A 22,536-nucleotide genomic window follows, 5' to 3' on the forward strand; every position below is an offset into this window, starting at 1 on the left:
CTTTGATTCCAACAGAGCCATACAAAAATAGAGCTATAGAGATATTATTTATATTCTTTTTTATTTAATTATTTAATAATAATTAAATGATTTTTAATAAATGCATTCTTATGTTCTGGTATTGTGTCATCTTTGGACAATTTCAACTGTTATTAATTAATGAAAATAAATATTTTTTTTTGTACCTTATCCTTATTCATAATTCAAGCTCAAAAGGGAATTGACGTATTGGATATAAAATCATTCATGTGCTTTAAGTTCATGTTTTTGAAATAGATGGTTTGTCAGTTTCGATCAAAGTGTCATAAGGCATAATTTGAGACTGAGATGATCTCAGGTAGAAGGTGACATTCTTTTAGGAGGAGGCTCGTCAGAGGCAATCATCCATCCTACTCGAATCCGAGCGACCTGCTGTATACTCACGGGTCACATCTTGTGCTCTTGATCATGATGCGGAGTGTGTCACTGAAATATTAGTTAGAGGGATTTGTAGGATACCCAATCTAAGGATTTGGGAGAAACCCTTACAACAAATATACGTTGACCTCATCCTCTCCGAGTACAATTCTTCAAGATTGTCAATGATGGAAAGCTGGTGGCTTACCCATGGGACATGCCTGCTCCTCCAACAAATTCGGCAATCCTCTCATCTTCGATGTCTTCTTCGCCGTTTTCACATATTATTGCATTCCTTCCTTTGAAAAAGAGTGAGCCCTTGAATCTCTATGATCCTTGCGCAATTATTTTGTCCTCAAATACTCTCAGAGCGTGGCAAAGAGAGTAGAAGGCCTTATCGAAATGCTACACAAATTGTGCAATGAGATGCTGTGTGATGACCTTTCTCTACCGTTTATTAATATTAATAATAATATCAATAATATTAATAATATTAATTAATCAAATTTATAAATATCTTTCGATCCTTTACTATTTACAAAATTTAAATATCATACAAGTATATGTATAAAGAATATGTCACTAAGATTTAATATTTTTTTAGTGTAAATTTTAAAGTTCTAACAAAATAATAGGTGTCTAATCGATTAAACCTATACTCCATATGCTAGTACCAAAAATCATACACATTACTTATACCCTCCAAATTCAAGAGTTTATAATTTTAAGCACTTATATGGCCTTGTGCTAATCCTGATTTCATGAATATTTACGAGAATAAAACCTCTAAAATTCTCGATTAGAGTAGCACCACTCTTATATTCATATAGATGGAATCTTTTGATAAATAATATTATCATTCCATTTAGAGTTTTAACCCACCCTCCTAATTTAGTGTAAATAACACTAAATCCTATACTTTAGTACTTCAGTTACTAAATAACTTGTTATTACCCATTAAACCTTGAAACTAGTGGTCTACTAGAATAATGTTGGGTTTCCATTGTTTAGTAATAATAGGTTTTAATCCCATTTTAGCAGTAGTCTCTTTGATTTTATCCCTTGACAAACCTTTAGTCAAAGGGTCTGTTAAATTTCTTTGCGATTTTACATAAGTGATGGTAATTACACCATCATTTATTAGTTGCCTCACAAACTCATGTCTCAAACTTATATGTCTAGACTTTTCATTATAAACCTTATTATATGCTCGAGACATGGTTGATTCACTATCACAGAAGATTGAAATGGCTGTCGTCTGCTGTGGCCACAACTTTTTTTTTTTTGAATTAAAGGGAGCTCAACACAATAGAGTGGAGCAAGTACAAAGCCACATGGTTCGTGAAAACATAAATTAAACAACGCCTTATTAAATTTGATATTGTGTCAACAACCAAAGGGTTCACCGCCAATCCATTCTTCTGCATGCGCAAATGACTTGTTTATAATTTCCCGCATACTGGAACTGTGATTTCGAAACAGCCTGCTATTCCTTTCTAACCAGATTGTCCAGATAACAGCAAAGAACCCAAGGAACCACCTCTTTCTCTCCACCTTCCAGATTGCCATGTTTATCCAGCTTTCGAAGTGTTCCTTGAGATTACCGGGAGGGCACCAACTCCTACCAAACGCCTGCAGCCAAGCACACCACACCTGCCAGGTGATATCACAACCAAGAAACAAATGGAACACAGTTTTCTCAGACTTAGAGCATAGCACACACAGCGTATCATGCTGATCAATAACACGTAGTCTACACAACCGGTCCTTAGTATTCACCCTTCCAATCAGCACAAACCAAGACAAGAGCTCAATCCTTGGAGGGACAAACCCTTTCCAAATGGCCCGCGTGAAACTATAACTTGTAACTTCAGTTGGAAGGGCTTCCGCTTGCACCATCTGAGTGAAAGAGTTCGTTGAATAAACACCTGTGGCCACAACTTTATATCATATAACAAATTTCTTAACCATTCCACTTCTTTACGTGCAGCTGATAAAGCTACAAACTTAGTCTCCATAGTAGAATATGTAATACATGTTTGTTTCTTTGAGACCCAACTTATTGCTCCACCACCTATGGTGAAAATCCATCCTGAAATGGATTTGTTATCACTAAGATTTGTAATCCAACTTGCGTCAGAATAACCTTTTAAAAAGATAAAGTATATTTTTTATCCTAAAATTTACTAAAAGTTTTAAAAATACTTTTAAGTTTTATTTTGTCTAATTTTGTTATAGAAGTTTTTAAAAAAATTAGGACCAATTCAAGAATAATACATGATAATTATGTCTAATTTACTTGTGTTGAAAGTTGTTTTTATGAAATTATTATTAAATTAGTTATAAAGTTTTTTAAAAGGATCCCGTTAGAGAGACAATGGACTATTTGTACAATATGTACAATGGGCTATTGAGTTACAAAATAAACATCCCCCATACTATCTAGGTACTAGGGATAATAAACATCTTCCCAAAAGATTAAATTGATTTTGGGGTTCACCAAGGATCGAAATCTTGACTTTTCGAATCTAGAACTCTAATACCATATCATGATATCACTCATCTCAAAAGCTTCAGTTGATGGAAAAAGGTAACACTAATGGTTATATCATACTTTTCCTTTTTAAAAAATTAGCTGTTAAGGATAGATTTAGATTTAACAATCTTTGATATAAAATTGAGACATTAAAATTAGCTTGTTCTTATAATTTTAGCAAATTTTAAAAACAAAAAATATACTTTATATAAAACCTAAAAAATAAAATTTTAAATTATATACTATTATTTAAATTATTGTTTTAATATTTTAATTTATAAATTAAATATTTTAAAGACTATTTATATTTTATAATAACAAAATATAATTATAAAGTAACAATGTTATAAAGAAGGTTTCTAATCTCCATCAAGGCCTAATAATTTTAAACAAGCAAATAAAAATGGAGAAAATAAAAAAATACTAATCTATACAACTAAATTAATTGGTAAATTTTTTCAGAAAATACAAATTTTCATGATAAAAAGGAATTTTGTGGTCCTGTGAAATTTGCATGGGTCAAATGCTAGTTTTAAAAATATAACAAAATTAAAGATAATTTAAGAAATTTAATATAAAACTAAAAAAAATAAAATATTTTTTATTCACTAAAATTATGCAAAAAGATAAAGAGTATTTTGAATATAAATTTTTATCTTTATTTTAAATTAAATACTATTAAAAATAAATAAACTTAATAATGTTTATAAATTTATAACTAATATCTGTAAATATTTATCATGATTTTGTTATATATAATTTTTTATTATTTTATTTAATATAAATTTATAAATTTTATATGTTCCAAAAATAAATAAATATTAAAATTTTTATAATTAATGATTGCTAATAGTTTTATTTATATTTGAGAAATAAGGTTTGACTTTGGATATACTAATAACTAATAAGCTACAAAATTAATTATTATTATTATTATTTGTGTTTTTTCTTGAGTAGATATATTTTTTTAATTGGAATAGATTAAATTTATATAATACAAAAATTTGTACTATTGGATTTATGTTTAATAATATAATTTTGTTTTACACATAATAAATAAAATATTTTCTATGTAAGAGCAAATTAGTTTTTGTTATTATTTAATAGAAATATATCAATTTTTAAAATTTTTAGACCAATTTTTTTATAATCAAGCAATATGATATGTGAGACTAATTTATCTAACAAAATAAAATTTTAAAAATTAATTTAGTAATTAAAATTTATTAAAAAATAAAAGATAGTATCGACAAATTCTTAATTCATCTAATCTTTCTTTCTCACACTTTAGAAGATTTTTTTACCTACCACAATAATACAGGTCGTGTCTTGGGTTCCAAGTTTCAACATTCCATGCATCGTGCCATCAAAATAAACCGCCATCTTCTTCGTGCTTAACACTACGGCACCACCCATTCTCTATTCACTTACCTGCCAATACCCTACTCCAAATCTCTAATCTTCCAAAGTCCCCAGTCTCTCTCTCTCAGGAACATCCGAATGGCCGCCATTCTTTCTCCAGCATTGCTCCTATTTCGTCTCTCCAACAAGGCTACCGTTTCCAAGGTCGGACACATTTATTATTACTTTTTCTTCTTTCGATTGCTTCAATCTTATTGTCTTTCTTATGTTGCTGGTTTTGTTTCAATTGGTTGTATCCAATACTTTTCTGATCCATTTTTGCTTTCAATTTTGATTTTGCAGGGTTAGGGTTTTTGTCCTTTTTTTTAACTTGGATTTAAAGAGAGTAGAGAAAAATGTCGCACCTTGGTGGTGGTGCCGAGGCACACGCACGGTTCAAGCAGCACGAGTACGTGCCAACTCGAGCACGGTTCAAGCAGGAGGAAACAGAGAAGATTGAGGAGGAAATGAAGGGGACAGATTCGCAGCCTATTTTGGAGCAGTTGCATGCAACAAGGGCCTCTGCGAAAGAGAGGCAGAAGAACTTGGAGAAGAGTATAAGGGAAGAGGCACGTCGGTTGAGGGATGATACCGGCGGTGATGGGGATAGGGACAGTGAGAGGAGCAGGAGGGGGCTTGCTGATAGAGATGCAGAGTGTGGATGGTTGAAAGGTCAGCGTCAGATGCTTGATCTAGATAACCTTGCTTTTGCACAAGATGGTTTGTTTATGGCAAAAAAGAAGTGTGACCTTCCAGATGGGTCCTATAGGCATCTCAACAAGGGTTATGAAGAAATTCATGTGCCGGCTTTGAAGGCTAAACCACTTAAGGAGAATGAGAAGCTTGTTAAGATATCTTCTATGCCGGACTGGGCACAACCAGCCTTTAAAGGAATGACACAGTTGAATAGGGTTCAGAGCCAGGTTTACGAGACTGCTCTTTTCAAGCCTGACAATCTTCTTCTTTGTGCTCCAACTGGGGCTGGTAAAACTAATGTGGCGGTCCTCACAATTCTCCAGCAGATTGCCCTGCATAGAAATCCAGATGATGGTTCAACTGATCATAGTGCATACAAAATTGTTTATGTTGCACCTATGAAAGCCCTTGTAGCTGAGGTTGTTGGGAATTTATCCAATCGGCTGCAGAGTTATGATGTTAAAGTTAGGGAGCTCAGTGGAGATCAATCGCTAACCCGACAACAGATAGAGGAGACTCAAATTATTGTAACAACACCTGAGAAGTGGGATATTATCACTCGGAAGTCAGGAGATCGTACTTACACACAACTTGTGAAACTAGTTATCATTGATGAGATCCATCTTCTTCATGATAATAGAGGTCCTGTTCTTGAAAGCATTGTTGCTAGAACAGTAAGGCAGATTGAAACCACAGAAGAGCATATTCGGTTGGTGGGTTTGTCTGCTACTCTCCCTAATTACGAAGATGTGGCACTATTTTTACGAGTTCATCTGGAGAAGGGGTTGTTCTATTTTGATAATAGTTATAGGCCTGTTCCTCTTTCTCAACAGTATGTTGGAATCACAGTAAAGGAGCCACTTCAGAGGTTCCAGTTGATGAATGATATTTGCTATGAGAAAGTTATGGCTGTGGCAGGAAAACATCAAGTTCTTATATTTGTACATTCAAGGAAAGAAACTGCTAAAACAGCTAAAGCCATCAGAGATACTGCTCTTGCAAAAGATACTCTTGGTAGATTCCTTAAAGAAGATAGTGCAAGTCGGGAGATTCTTCATACTCATACTGACCTTGTGAAGAGCAATGATCTTAAGGATCTTCTGCCATACGGTTTTGCAATTCATCATGCCGGTGTGACCAGGACAGATCGTCAGCTGGTTGAGGATCTCTTTGCTGATGGGCATGTGCAAGTTTTGGTATCCACCGCAACCCTTGCCTGGGGTGTGAATCTTCCAGCTCACACGGTGATAATTAAGGGAACACAGATTTACAATTCGGAGAAGGGAGCATGGACTGAACTGAGCCCTCTTGATGTGATGCAGATGCTGGGTCGTGCTGGAAGGCCCCAGTACGACTCTTATGGTGAAGGAATAATTGTTACTGGCCATAGTGAGTTGCAGTATTACCTCTCACTTATGAATCAGCAACTTCCTATTGAGAGCCAGTTTGTGTCCAAGTTGGCTGATCAGCTGAATGCAGAAATTGTTCTTGGTACTGTCCAAAATGCTAGAGAAGCCTGTGATTGGCTTGCATATACTTACTTATATGTCCGCATGTTGCGTAATCCTTCACTTTATGGTTTAGAACCTGATGTGCTGACAAGAGATATAAATTTGGAGGAAAGAAGAGCTGATTTGGTAAGTATCACTGCAATATAAGTTTTAATTGTATCATAATGCATTATTACATGAACCAAAAAGATGTTTTAACTTGACACTTTCTTTTTCTGTTTATTCATTAAAACCTTTTCCCCCTTCCCTTTTCATTTGTTTGTGTGGGCGTTCGCGTGCAACATATATATGGATCGGCTTTGTAGTCGTGTTTATGCTTGTCAGTGTCATGGTTTCTGTAGAATTATTTAATGGGTACTAGATCTTCATCGGCCAAGAAAAACTTGATGTTGCACTGCATTATATGCTTTCATGGTGTCGTTATGCATCATTTAGCTGACCCAAACTGATTTCTTTGCCTTTCTTTGGTTTGTTTTATTTAGTTATTTTTATTTTTTAACCCAACACTGGTTTATTTGTCATGGGTTTTCTTTTTCTTTCCATTAATTGTTAATCTGTTTTTTGTTTGTGAATGTATGTAATGTCTCTCTAGTCATGTTTATGCTTGTCAAGTCATGGTTTGTGTAGAATTGTTTAAAGTGGTTACTAGTTCATTATAGGCTGAGAAACATAAGGTTTGTTTAGTTTCAGAAAATGCTTTGTATTTTTATTTCGTGCGTCCAGAATTAATTACAAAGACGCCACATGGTTTCCATTCTATTTTTCACTTGAGGAAAAACTTGTTGTTTTCACCACCAAAAATTGCCTGGTTTCCTTTACCTGGAATTGGGATTTTCTCTTTCGATAATATGGTGGACGAATTTGAGTGATGTTAATGCAGTTGTTTTGGATGTGTATTCTTGTATTGCCCATTCCTGTCTTTTACTGGTTAAATGGCTAATCTTAATCTCTCTGATTGAAATCTTGCAGATTCATACAGCTGCAACCATCTTGGATAGAAATAATTTGGTGAAGTATGACAGGAAGAGTGGGTATTTTCAGGTCACTGACTTGGGTCGCATTGCTAGTTACTACTACATAACACATGGAACCATCTCCACATATAACGAGCATTTGAAGCCTACGATGGGAGACATAGAGCTATGCCGATTGTTCTCACTGAGTGAAGAATTCAAGTATGTGACGGTAAGGCAGGATGAGAAGGTGGAGCTAGCAAAGCTTTTAGACCGTGTTCCCATTCCCATCAAGGAGAGTTTGGACGAGCCAAGTGTGAAAATCAATGTTTTGCTTCAAACATACATTTCACAGTTAAAGCTTGAAGGGCTTTCACTAACATCTGATATGGTTTTCATAACTCAGGTTAGACTGTGTTCTATTCTATTGAGATATTAATGGTCAATTTGGTTAAAGAAATAAGAAAACATGTTTTCATTTTCTGAAACAGATTTTATTTTCATATTTTCAAGTTCTAGGAAACATGTTTGGTTTGACTATATTTTCTGTCTTTAAAAGCTTGAAAACATTGAAAATCCGTTTGATTTGCCAATTTTCAAGTTGTTAAAACTTTTAGAATAAGTAAATATCAATTTAAAAATAATTTAAACGTGAAATATCTTTAAGTAAATAAAAAAGGAACTTAATTTTATTATGCATCATATTACATGTCATTGTTTTAAAAAATTATGAACTAAAAAATATTTTACATGAACTTCAAAATAAATTGAAATTGTGATATTAGAATATGTTTAATCCTATAATGTACATGCCTGTATTTTATAACTTGGTACAGTTATGTTGATCTTTTTTTTTCCCCTTAAAATGCAAACTCAGGATACAAACTGATTTTTCTTTTCATATCCATTATCAATTCCTTAACACGAAATTAACCTCATTATGAATGCAACTACAATTAATTGAAAGGGAGGAAATGATAAAAATACCAAAAAGGCTTAAAATCACAATTTCATGAAATTACTGTTAATGTATATGAAGATTAAAAGGAAGAAGGAAACTGTTGCAAAAATGCTTGACAGTGGTCGCTTGGGGCATGTTTGGGGCCGGCAACGGAGCAGAAGGCAGTGCCAGCAAGGCTTGGAAGCAGTTTTACAAAGTGGGCAACATTCCCAGCTGTGAGGGTGAAGTGATAAAGGGGTTTTGGGTGGGGGGACTATTTAAAAGGAAGGTTGAAAAGAAAAAGAAAGAAGTTCAGCTTAATTATGGGACATGCCACCATGTTTTCATATCTCAGTTTTTGTCAAAATTTTCATAGAGAACACTTCAAAAAATGCAGATTCCATGTTTTCCAAAATTTAATTTTGAAAATTTTCTAAAATTCTTATAAATAAAAACAGAAAAACACAGCAAAAAGACACCAAATTTTCCAGTCTTGCTGACTCTTGTAATTTGTTAGTATTGTACTGATTTTTATTATTTGTTCTTTCAGAGTGCTGGACGCCTTTTGCGGGCTCTTTTTGAGATTGTACTGAAACGTGGATGGGCACAGTTGGCTGAAAAGGCTCTGAACTTGTGCAAGATGGTGACGAAGAGGATGTGGAGTGTCCAAACACCTCTTCGTCAGTTCAATGGTATCCCTGGTGATGTATTAACGAAGTTGGAGAAGAAAGATTTGGCGTGGGAGAGGTATTATGACCTATCATCACAAGAGATAGGTGAACTCATTCGTGCTCCGAAGATGGGAAGGATGCTTCACAAATATATCCATCAATTTCCAAAACTGAACCTTGCAGCTCATGTGCAGCCTATTACTCGGACAGTTCTGAGGGTTGAACTCACAATAACTCCAGATTTTGCATGGGATGACAGAATTCATGGTTATGTTGAGCCCTTTTGGGTGATTGTTGAGGACAATGATGGTGAATATATCCTTCATCATGAGAATTTTATGCTGAAAAAGCAGTTTATTGATGAGGATCATACGCTGAATTTCACAGTTTCAATCTACGAACCTCTTCCTCCTCAATACGTCATCCATGTTGTTTCAGATAGATGGATTGGGTCACAGACTGTTCTACCTGTTTCCTTCAGGCACCTTATCTTACCTGAAAAGTACCCTCCCCCAACTGAACTCTTGGACCTGCAACCACTGCCTGTGACTGCATTGAGAAATCGAAAGTATGAAGCACTTTATCAGGATTTCAAGCATTTCAATCCTGTTCAGACCCAAGTATTCACAGTTCTGTATAATTCTGATGACAATGTATTAGTTGCTGCACCAACAGGAAGTGGTAAGACCATCTGTGCAGAATTCGCTATTTTGAGGAATCATCAGAAAGGGCCTGATAGTGTCATGCGTGTTGTTTATATTGCACCTATTGAAGCTCTTGCCAAGGAACGGTATCATGATTGGGAGAAGAAATTTGGTAAAGATGGTCTTGAATTGAAGGTGGTTCAATTGACTGGAGAAACATCAACTGACTTGAAGCTACTTGAGAAAGGTCAGATTATCATTAGCACCCCAGAGAAGTGGGATGCTTTATCCCGCCGCTGGAAACAGAGGAAACATGTGCAGCAGGTTAGTCTTTTCATCATTGATGAACTCCACTTAATTGGAGGTCAAGGTGGTCCTGTTTTGGAAGTCATTGTTTCGAGGATGAGATATATTGCTAGTCAGGTTGAAAACAAGATTCGTATTGTGGCTTTGTCTACCTCTCTTGCAAATGCCAAGGATCTAGGAGAATGGATTGGAGCTACTTCCCATGGTCTTTTCAACTTCCCCCCCGGCGTTCGTCCTGTACCTTTGGAAATACACATTCAAGGTGTAGACATTGCCAATTTTGAGGCAAGGATGCAAGCAATGACGAAACCAACTTACGCTGCAATTGTTCAGCATGCCAAGAATGCTAAACCTGCTCTTGTATTTGTGCCTACAAGGAAGCATGTGCACCTGACAGCTGTGGATCTGATTACATACTCCGGGGCAGACAGCGCAGAGAAGCCATTCTTATTGTGGTCCCCAGAAGAGCTTAAACCTTTTCTTGACAAGATTAGTGATAAAATGTTGAAAGCCACTTTACAAGAAGGAGTGGGATACTTGCATGAGGGCTTAAACAATCTGGATTATGATATCATGACCCAACTGTTTGAAGCTGGCTGGATTCAGGTGTGTGTTTTGAGTAGTTCTATGTGTTGGGGAGTGACATTGTCAGCTCACTTGGTAGTTGTGATGGGCACACAGTATTACGATGGGCGTGAAAATGCACAGTCAGATTACCCTGTTACTGATCTTCTGCAGATGATGGGTCATGCCAGCCGGCCTTTGGTAGATAATTCTGGGAAATGTGTCATCTTCTGCCATGCACCCCGTAAGGAATACTACAAGAAATTTTTATATGAAGCTTTCCCTGTTGAGAGCCACCTTCATCACTTCTTGCATGATAACTTGAATGCTGAAATTGTTGCTGGGGTTATTGAGAATAAGCAAGATGCTGTAGATTATCTTACATGGACATTCATGTACAGGCGGCTCACACAAAATCCCAACTATTACAATCTACAAGGAGTTAGTCACAGACATCTTTCTGATCACCTTTCAGAGCTTGTGGAAAATACATTGAGTGATTTGGAAGCAAGCAAGTGTATTCTGATCGAGGATGACATGGATCTTTCTCCACTCAAGTGTATTCCTATACCCTTTACTTCATGTGTGATTCATTCATGGGATGTGATCAGGAGTATGCTTTTGCCATTGATGTCAAAGAAGCAGGGGCTGCTGATTGATAGCAGCAGAGAATGAAGAGGTAGATTTCTTTTCCTTTTGCCGTACGTTAAACTTCTAACTGAATGTTTATTGTGATCATCTTATTTTATAGAACACTTGTCAACAATATCTTGCAAGATGTCAGGAGTTGATGTCTGTGCTGTTTTGTTTTGTTGATAGGTTCTGATTAATTAGGTTTGTGGATGTCACTTGGATTATTTAAATTAAATTTTGGTGGTAGTCATGATGTGTCACATAGTGTTGAAATTCTACGATAATCTAATGCCATGCGTGTGATTTACAAGTAGTAGTATTAACTGCTTTTCTCTCTCTGTTTCGCAATTAAACTGTCTATTTGAGAATGTACAAAATATTACTACAACCGTGTCAAAATACTGTCGATTTGGAGCGGTAATTTAGAAGATCAATGTTTCCAGACAATGAAAGGGAGTATTTGGTTGGGGCAATGCTAGGTAACCAATGACTTTTTTGAACAACATGAACAACCCCAATCAAATAAAAACACACTACACCTCTAAATTACCCACCTAAATCTTAATATTAGAATAACCATCCACACACCTAGTAAAATGTTTAATATTTTCATTGTTTAATACTTTTCCATTTGGTTATTGGGTCATGGCATATTTAATAGAAGTAGTGTCATCAATGTTTCCAGACAATGAAAGGGAGTATTTGGTTATTGGGTCATGACATATTTAATAGAAGTAGTGTCATCATCCCCCTTACGAAAATGTCATCGTCATACTCTCGTATTGAACCCTTTTATTTGAATATTCTTTTGCGTGCTTGCTCTGAACCTTGTGAAATCTGTATATCCTTATCAGTTTTGTGAAGCTGCAAATTTGAATGACAATGCTTCCCTGCTTTGGTAGTAATAGACTAATAGTGACAGTATTTTTATCTTTATTAATCTTTACTTGTTGGTTTGGTGGGAATTTGTAGTAATAGTGACAAGCTCACTTTTTTTTTTTTGTTTTGGATTAAGGAACACGCATAAAACAGTGGTAGACAAAGGAGTAACTATCATTCTCAGGACTCAGGAGTAGGAAGTGAAGTAGATGTAGTGTTGCTTATTGGAACACAATTTTGCAGGCCATAACAAGTTGCAACAGTAGGAAATGAAGTTTGGATAGGATGCTAAATTTGGACGCTTGAGCCCTTTATTGATTATTTAGTATTATTTTTGAACTTTGGGATGAAAGGTGTCAATTATGGGCTATTGCATCCAAAGAATGATAGACCTGAATTTCCATTTTTGACCATTTTTACCCCATCTTTATAATGCAGGTGAACTCTTATATTTTTGTACGTGCATGTCGTTTGGGAGAACTGCTAGTGTCAGTTAATCTTCCAAGTTTTAACTACAGTAGTAGTTTGTACAGATGTGTTGCCATTTGAATATCAATGATTGTCCTTACTCCACGAAATTTTAACTCGAGAGTTCACTTTTATTTTACTTGTTTTTATGGCCAATTTTTTATTTTATTTTATTTTTTTTGTCTACATAATATATAGATTGATTCCAGGTATGGTCTATCAATGATAATGTTTGCAGACCAGCTTATCCAACATTGGGTTTAAAGAAAATTAGGATATATGTAGTTTGATTTATTTATTCTTTTGTTGTCATTATTTTCTGTTTTTATTATTGTGAAAAAAAAAAGTGAATAAAAAACAATTTTATTGATTGGGTTTTAATGACGTTTTTCATTTTTAATATTGGATAAGTGTGTGCTGTATTATGGAGATCAAAGGTGTATTATGAAATTGTGGATGATAATTAGAAGATTTTTTTTTAACTCAAAAAATTTGATCCTCAGATTTTTAATTTTCACATTAACAGAAAATATTTAATCTAATTATATCAATGGGTAATGCACTATTTATCTCTCTCTAAAAGAAAAAATTCGATTAATTCTCTCTCGTGTATTATTTATAATTTAAAATGTGCAATTTTGTATCTAAGAATTCTTTTATGGTGATATTAATATTTCTCTTAAATTTATTTTTTCATGTATTTTAAGAAGGTAATTTTTGAAGAAAAAGCTAAAAACAAAATTTGTATGTAGTTTGATGAGTGATGATTTAAGTTTTATATTACACACAGATGTAGGTATTCAATCTCATCTAACTTGATTAGGTAGAGTTGCCAATCCAATTTGTATGTGTGAGAGTTGAGTTTCAATCCTATTTAACCAAGTTGCACTCTAGGCCTATATATGTATATGTTATGTTATATAAAAATATGTCACAAATGAAAAATGATCCAAGGATTTTTCAGTGTAAAAAGTTTTTTACTACTAATCCAAGATTCTAAATTAATACTTTGACGCTTTTGTTTATATAAAAACTAATTCTATTCAGTAATATATAAATACGTCCCTGATCTCTTCATTTAGATCACAGTCTATAGCGGCCAGCTCCCAAGAACTCTATAGGCTATAACCACTAATGCTCAACCGTTTGAAGAGCCATTTCAAATCATAAGAGTTCCAATCTTGAGAATAGACAGTTGATATTATGTTTGTATTATAATTATGCTATTCACTTATTTGTGGGATGATAGTGTTGTTTGTGTTAAATTTTTAATTTGTATATTCATCAGGTTATATAATGATATTACATCTATTTATTAATCTTCGAATATAGTTAGATATTTGTGGGTAGAAGATAGGTAAGAATTGACACGTTTTAAACTCAAATAAATTTAGAGTTAGGGTTTAAATTCTAACCATATTCTATCCATTACCAGCCTTATACAATAGAAGAATATGTTGTAAATTGTATGAGTAAAAATTTAGAGCAGGTTAATTGTACTTCCTACTAAAATTGTATGATAGTTAAAATATAGATAATGCTTTTAATTTATAAAACCTGTTAACATAACTTTTAAATACGTATGTTCTTATAAAAAGAACATCTAAGAAATAGAATAATTCTATGAAAGCAACACTATAACAATAAATTTTAATTAATATTATAGCAAATTGTCAAATAAATTTAATATAAAATCTACTAAAAATAAATTTTTGATGAGTTTAGATTTTAGATATTTTTTAATTTAATTTAGAATATTTTTGTTGTTTAGAATTTTAATTTTTTTCTTTTATATTAAATATTGACTTTAATATTAATTATGCAATATTAACTTTAAAGACTTTTTTATAAAGAAAAATAAAATTAGGTAAATTTTCTAAAACCAATACTCTATATTTGATCACTATATACAAGAAATGCAGAGGAGTTGGCTAACAAACTTGAATTTTTAATATATTTATTTTATAAAAATTTAATGCCAAACCCTAACATATATTATATATTATTATCTATGCTATAATTAATTGACTATGTAAAATAATTTTATAATTAATAATAATTAATATAAAAAGTTGAGCTGTTTTTATTGTCAATGTTGTTTTGTCCAACACCTTGATCTGTTGATCAACCATAATCATACCCAAAAAAGTAATTGCAATGAACAGAGTCTTCACCAACTCTCCCAATCTCCCGTGTCCAAAGTCCAAGCATATCACTGATTCTAAACTCCAAAAACTTGCCAACTTGTGAAATACACACTCTTTCTCCGAAAACACTGCGCCACGTCTCTGATTCCTCCGTTTTAATGGGTTGGGAATTGCTCTTCTGGCTTCTTATTTGTTTCCTTCTCAACATTGCCTTTTTTGCCTCTTTTTTTTACCAGGTGGGGTTCTTCTTTATTTCTATTTTCTTTCCTAAAGTTTGTTCCTTTCGTCATTCTTTTCTACTTTCTTAGCTTCCATGAATCTGAATAATTGTTCTTTTTATGGTAGGGTATCCAAGGTTTTGATATTATCTAACTTGGAAGATGTCATATGAACCCTTTTGATGCATCGTCTTGAGTCAATTACTTCATGGTTCCCGAGTTTATTGGGAAGGGATTACTCTGTGCTCTTTGCATCATGTTCTTGCTCACACTTCCTCTTGCTTGCTATCATGCCAATCTGTGAGTACATACATGTCTTTACAACCCCAAAATGATTAGTGTGCTGCTTTAGTTATATTAACTGCCTTATATGTTGTTGATTATTTTGTTTCCTAATGTAGATTTTGCCTTACAATGTGCTAATGAGGCATAAGATCTGACATTTGAACCCAGTTTGGGGTAGAGAGTGGGTTAGGCTTGTAGTGACCAAAGGGCAAGTGTGTTTTGGAGCACATTTAGGATAGCTAGAAATTGATTTCTGTGTGGGTTTGGCTTGTAGTGACCAAAGGGCAAGTTCGGGTTAGTGATTTTACTTTTATTATTAAAATTTTGCTAAACATACTAAAATAGAAAATAGATTTTTTTTTTCATTAAAAAAAAAAATGTTTTTCCACCAAAACAAGCACGAACCAACAGAAGCGCTCTTCCTCCCATAGGGAATATGGACTCGCGTACCACTCTAGTTCTGAGAAAAGGAAGAAGAATGCTACCGCCAACAACACCAACCAGAAAACCTTTGGTATCGCTTGGGGCTCAAAGTAGCAAGATGTCAGAGAACACTCTATTATTTGTGACATTAACTAACATCATATTATCACTTGTGATTTCTAGCTGTTGTAGTTCACTTGAACAAGAGAATCTACTTCTTACATTCAGCTTAAGTACTTTGATATTATAGTTGAATTGTGGCATATGTCAAAATATCAATATTACCTCATCTCTTCTTGAGTTTTACATTTTGATGTTGATGATCATTTAAATCAACTTCCAGTTGATGCACTTCCTGGTATAGGGTATGTTTTAGAGAAGAAATTCGTAAACAAAAATTGAAACTTAATTTGAACAGAGAAATTAATGCTTATTGAAATTTATTAGACAAAAAAAATGTGACACTTAGTTTATTGTTTTTTTTTTAATTATTTTTTTGTGAGATATTTGTAAAAGTTATTTGGATCCTGTCTTTTTTTTTTCTTTTCTTGAATATCTTAGTGAATAAATGCATTAATTATCTTTCTATGATCAACCAATGAAATGCAATTATAATGATTTGTATTTAAACTCAATTCTTTTAAACCCTTTTTCTATTTGAGGTCTCATTCATTTTGTATCAAATATTAAATATTAGTATTTTATATATATAAAATGGATTGGTTATAGTAGTTTGTGAAATAACATGAATTTAGTGTGGGACATTAAGTTTCATGATTTTTTGTTATAAAATGGGGCATTTATAATTTTCAACCTCTTATGAATATTATACAAAAAAATCACTCAATGCATTCTATATTTTAAAAAAATTAAATAGCGTTAGTAAGAAATTGTCTTAAATTTTTTGAAAAGATTTTTATTGCTATTTTGCGATTTTAATTAATATACTTTTATATATAAACATTGATATTTATCAAATTTGTAAATTTTTTATATGAAAGTTGTGAAGCATTTTAGGTAATTGCTTTGTAAGAAAGGATAATTTAAATTTAAATAATAATATTTGTTAAAATATATACTCTTTCCTTTAAAAGTTATCAATTAAGTATGTATTATCTATCTTAAATTAGAAGTCACTAAAAAAAATTATTAAATAATCAGATTGAATATTAATATAACAAAAAAAATTAACTAAGTAGTATATTTATATACTAAGTAAATTAATTTTTCTCACAAATATGTAATAATCTTTTTGTGGTTAATTTATTTTATATGAAAATTATTATTGTATTATTCTCAGTTATGGAGAAGTGGTGTGTTTTAATTTAATATGAAGATAGTTACAAATTGGAAAGTCCGATTTGTTGATCTAAAAATAAAAAAAAATTAAAATTCACAAATTGGAGGATAAGTTTTCTAAAGGAACGGCTTAAATAAACTAAATAAATAAAAATAAAACAAACAAAACAAAGGAACGGCTTAAATAGAGGGACAGTCCTGTTTAAGACTACTCTTAAACTCTTCCCAAGGTGAAGGAAGCTCCACATGAGAAAGTTGTAACTTCATCGCCATTTTTGCCATAGTATATGCCACCGTGTTTGCATCTCTCATAATCAAACGAAAGTCAACACGCCAATTCTAATGCATGATATCTCTTATTTTGAGCACCAACGGATCAATAAACCCAAAACCATCTTGAGTAACAAGATTAAATGCTTCCACACAATCCGTCTCACAAATAATATCTCGTTGACCCACATCCCAAGCTAAGAGATATCCTCTCCAAATAGCAAACAATTCCCCTTGAAGAATACTATTACTCTCAATCATTCCCAAATACCCCCTTTGCCAACTCCCATTACAATCTCTAATAACACAAGCAAAACCAATACTATCACCCGAACTAAAATAACTAACATTATAATTAATCTTAAAAGTACCAATGGATGGGGATTCCAAAAACCATTTAGAGTAGAGGAAAAGGACATACGTTGTAATTCAAAAATATTCCTAAGCTCCTTTTCTGAAGTTAATGTCAGACAAATCACTTTTTCCGGAAGCCAAGTTTCATGAGGATTAAATATGTCATTATTCCTTACTCGCCATATCCACCAAAATCCCAAAAAGAACTTGAACGGATGCTCTCTGCTATGATACAAGAACCAGTTCTTCAAATCCAAAGGATGACAACAAATATCCAACCTATGCCAGACAAGCTGAGCTTTTGGACAATCCCGAATACAATGTAAAACCGATTCCTGGCTAGAAAGACATCTTGGACACCTATCCGATGATGACATCCCTCTTCTAAAGCGAAAACTTGCAGTAGGAAGAGCCTCATTAAGACACAACAAAGCCAAAAACTTGTGCTTTTCCGGAATAAGTTGACGCCAAAGTCAAAGCCAAAGCCAATTCTCCCGCTCCTCCCAACCAAACAGCTGCATACACAACCACAAGTAACCATTGTGTGAGTCATAGACTTTGGCAATAGACCCACACTAATACCAACCCACTTCCGCACCTACTTGCACATCTGGATTGTAAGAGAGAATATTACCTTTCAAATTTTGAGATAAGGAAGAATAAAGAGTATCCAAATGCCACCTACCAACCGACCAAATATCCTGTATCCGGAGATTTGAATCAGAAATGTGAACATAATCCATCTCATTAGATAATCGTCCTTCTCTCCTCCAGCTAGAAAACCAAAAATTCTGGTTCAAATCTTCAATACACCAAGTAAACCCATCCTTCAACACTTCCCAAACCTTGCAAAGACTCCTCCAAATGGGAGAGTCCTTGTTCTTAGGATAACTAAAACAGTCATATAGAGATGATCGGTATTTGGCATCCAACAATTGGACCCATAACTTGTTTGGCTGCTGGAAAAAGTCCAAACTAGTTTTCCAAGAAAAGCAATATTTACACAATAAGGATCTCTAATCCCTAAACCTCCATATTTTTTTGGAGTAACCAGTACCTTCCAACTAACAAGATTCAATCCTCTTCCATCAACTTGTCCTTTCCAAAGAAAATTCCTCATCATAGATTCCAATTTACTAATGATTCCTTTGGGAAAAATAGAGACCTGCACCTGGTACGTGGGAATAGCGGCTGCAACAGAATTAACCAAGCAGAGTCTACCAGCCCGATTGAGTAAACTCCCTTTCCAGCTTGCTAGTCTAATCCGAATCTTATCCAAGACACCATTGAAAGATGAACGGGTCACCCTAGAATGGCTAAGGGTAACTCCAAGATACTTGCCCAAGTCCTGGACAAATATATAGAGGATACCCCAGTGAAAACTTCTTTCCTTGTTACAGAGACATTCTTGGAGCAAAGCGCTTTAGACTTCTCCACATTAATCTTCATCCTAGATGCTTTGCAAAAAGTCTCTAAAACTAACATCACATTTTGCACTTGTCTCTTTGTAGCTTTACAAAATAGAAGTAAGTCATCCGCAAACATTAAGTGGGATATTCTTGGTCCCCCTCTAGAAATAGCAACTGGCTCCTACAAGCCCAAATCAATCTGATGACTAATAAAGCATGCCAATCGCACCATACACAACACAAAAAGATAGAGTGACATAGGGTCTCCTTGTCTAAGACCTCGGCTAGGAGTAAAGCCATTCAGATGATTCCCATTTCAAAGAATAGATAAGGAGGAAGCAGTGACACAATTCATAATCAAATTAATTGTAGGAGTAGAAAAACCAAAGCTTTTAAGTGTATGAGCTAAAAACCTCCAGTCAACTCTGTCATAAGCTTTCTCCAGATCAATCTTAAAGGCCAGTGTGACTTTCTTTGATTTAGTCTTCTTCATAAAGTGGAGGACTTCTTGAGCAATAATGATGTTGTCAGGAGTTTCTCGTTCCGGAATAAATCCTCCTTGAAGTGGGCCAACGATCTCCGCAAGATGAGGACGAAGCCTATTAACAAGGACCTTCATGACGATCTTGTAAACTACATTGCAGAGACTAATCGGTCTAAAATCTTTCATAATTACCGGTGACTCAACCTTTGGAATAAGAACCAGTAAAGTCTCCATCATTCTCGGATCAAGAGTAACACCAGAGAATGCTTGCTTAACCATCTTCCAAACATCAAGACCAATGATCTCCCAATATTCTTTGAAGAAAAAAGCTTGAAACCCATCAGGACCCGGAGCTTTAAAAGAATTCATGTGAAAAACAACTATTCTGACTTCCTCCATAGTAACTGGTGTCGTAAGATTATTGCAAGCTTCTTCATTCAGAGAAGGAAGAGGCACATCACCAAGGCAACCCAAATCAACATCATCCAAACGACAGAATAAGCTTTTATAGAAAAACTCTACTTCTTGACTCAGAACCTCTGGATCAGTTTTCCACACTCCATCCTTGAGAAAAAGGCCATGAATCTTATTATGCTTCCTTCGCACAAGAGTTTGAATATGAAAGAATCTTGTATTCCTATCCCCGAACCTTACCCACTGCTCTCTGGACTTTTGGAACCATAGGAGCTCTTCTTGCACAAAGTATTATTATAATCATCAAGCAACTGTTGCTCTTTCTGACACAAATAAATACTATCCACCACTTCCAAATGCTTTTGTAAATAATTAATATGCTGCTCTAATTCACATTTCTTAACAAAAATGTTACCAAATACCTTCGAGTTAAACTCTAGTGAATTCTTTTGTACTTCCGAAAGCTTGCCATGAATCCTCTATGACCAGACCACCATGACTGATTCACAATATCCCTATATCCAGGATGAGTAGCCCAAGCAGCAACAAATCGGAAAGGTCGATTCCCTTTAGGCTGAGGACGACCTTTACAACGCAACAGAATAGGACAATGATCAGACTGAAGCCTATTTAAAACTTCTGCATAAGCCTCTGGAAAGATAGATAACCAACTACTATTTATACAGACTCGGTCAAGCTTTTTTGCCACGTCAACATAATTTTTCACCTTCTTGTACCAAGAAAACTGCCTCCCAATAGTCTTCAGATCAAACAAACCACTATCCTCTAATGAAGTAGCAAACATGTCTGCTCTTTGATGAGAAAATTGACAGTCCTTAGATTCATGAGAAAATTTGACTTCATTAAAATGACCAAGAACAATCCAAGATCCTTGAAAAATTATGGATTGTGCAACAAGATAATCCCAAAGGAGAACCCTTTTATTAAATTGAGGACTGCCATAAATACCACTACACCTCCAAATTAAATTATCAAATTGAACCTCAACAGTAACACCCTGATCAAAAGCATCAATGAACTTACAACATACACCCTTCATAGAGGATAGAAACCAAATACCTCCCTTATGCCCCTCTACTTCTACTATACCAACAGAGTGATATCCCAACCTTTTTCAAAACAATTTTAAATGCTGAAAAGTGGAGTGAGTTTCAACCACAATAAAGAAAACATGTCTGAATTTTCTAACAAGTTCCTTACAATGCACCTGGACTAATTTATTAGAAGCACCCCTAATATTCCAAATAATCATATTTAAACTATCCATAAAAATAGGGACAGAATAAATAAGAACATAAACTCTAAATAGAATCACCAACCTCAATAGGTGGTTTGTCCTGCGGTACTGGCACACTCTGATCCTCAATAATTGCCACCTTCGGACCCCCTAGCACTGCACCTGCCATGCTTTCATCTACCAAGGTTTCCTCCGTTGCGCCACCATTTTTATCAACTGGCGAGTTCTGCAGGTAGGAAGGCCGCGGACGCTTCCGTAGAGAAATTCCACGACGTGTAGGAGTTCTGTGCGATGGAGATGGCGCAATTTCATGTTTTTCTTGCTTCCCCATCCTAATGCCAATTGATTTGCCTCCATCATCATGCAAATTGGGCCTTGAAATCCTTCTCAAACCATACTTGTGCTACTTTCCATCTTGGTCCTTCAAACCTGATGGCTGGCCCATTGTGAATTTTTCCTTATGCAGAACTTGTTGCCAGCCCTCTCCATCATCCATGCATGCCTCATTAACATGACTATCAGGTAATTTCTCACTCAAATTACGAGAATTCTCACTCAAATTGCGAACTTCCGATTCAGCCTCTTTTTGAATCTCATGATTGTTGTGTGGCATTAGTGTCGGGGCTTTATTATTTTTTCCATCACCAAAAGAATCACCGTTTCCTTCCAAGGACTCCTTCTCCATGCACAACGTTTTATCATGCCCATACCGTGCACAAGTAGCACAAATCAGCTGTAAACTCTCGTACTCCACTTCATGAGTTATATCCTCCACTATAATATGTTTGATTACAGGCAACCCAAGATTAATTTGAACACAAGCTCGGGCATATTTTCCACTTTCTACAAGCTTAGTGGCCAAATCTACTTTCACCGGAACCCCTATTACAGAAGTAATTCGCAGCATTGCTTGATCCTGGTAGCACTAAATTGGAAGTCCCGAGACTCGAATCCATACCAGCGTTGATCCGAAGGATTTTTTGCATGGCCTAAAATTCATGTCCCATGGCTTTACTGCAACATAGTGGCCGTGTATCAACCACGGGCCACCAAGAATGAATTCTCACGATCCGCAGCAATATCAAATTTAACCAAAAAATACCCAAACCCCACATCCAACAAATCAAAACCCCCTTTGATGCGCCATACTATCCGAAACTTATGCATAAGAGCCGTGTAGCCATAATGTTTATCCAGCACCTTGATCATGATGGCTTCTTTATAAGGTTCAGCTAGACAGCTCTTTGCCTCCTTAGTAAAACCTACTAATGCAAAGGCCTTAGACTTTTCTGCACCAATGACCTTATCTCTAAAAGAGAGCTTGGATGGCTTTTCTAAACCCTCTCGAGAAGAACCCTCCTTAACACCAGATACACA

At 34.7% G+C, this 22,536-nt stretch overlaps 2 protein-coding genes and 1 long non-coding RNA gene across 3 annotated transcripts; 2 read left to right on the top strand and 1 right to left on the bottom strand.

The window, feature by feature from the left end:
* Positions 1-1,782: 1,782 nt before the first annotated feature.
* Positions 1,783-2,295, bottom strand: LOC140179960 (uncharacterized). Its single transcript, XM_072220330.1, has one exon. The coding sequence runs from the start codon at positions 2,293-2,295 to the stop codon at positions 1,783-1,785; it is 513 nt and encodes a 170-aa protein (XP_072076431.1).
* Positions 2,296-4,298: 2,003 nt separating this feature from the next.
* On the top strand, positions 4,299-12,732 carry LOC112758456 (DExH-box ATP-dependent RNA helicase DExH12-like). Its single transcript, XM_025807135.3, has 5 exons — positions 4,299-4,498; positions 4,637-6,666; positions 7,510-7,899; positions 8,984-11,297; positions 12,267-12,732. The coding sequence occupies exons 2-4, from the start codon at positions 4,690-4,692 to the stop codon at positions 11,291-11,293; spliced, it is 4,677 nt and encodes a 1,558-aa protein (XP_025662920.1). The 5' UTR covers positions 4,299-4,498; positions 4,637-4,689; the 3' UTR covers positions 11,294-11,297; positions 12,267-12,732.
* Positions 12,733-14,709: 1,977 nt separating this feature from the next.
* On the top strand, positions 14,710-15,979 carry LOC112756369 (uncharacterized). The gene is made up of 3 exons (XR_003179310.2): positions 14,710-14,981; positions 15,091-15,263; positions 15,365-15,979. It is a non-coding gene; the product is annotated as an uncharacterized lncRNA (long non-coding RNA).
* The last annotated feature ends 6,557 nt before the right edge of the window (positions 15,980-22,536 follow it).

The sequence above is a fragment of the Arachis hypogaea genome, chromosome 16 (assembly GCF_003086295.3).
Source record: "Arachis hypogaea cultivar Tifrunner chromosome 16, arahy.Tifrunner.gnm2.J5K5, whole genome shotgun sequence".
Classification (NCBI taxonomy): Eukaryota; Viridiplantae; Streptophyta; class Magnoliopsida; order Fabales; family Fabaceae; genus Arachis; species Arachis hypogaea.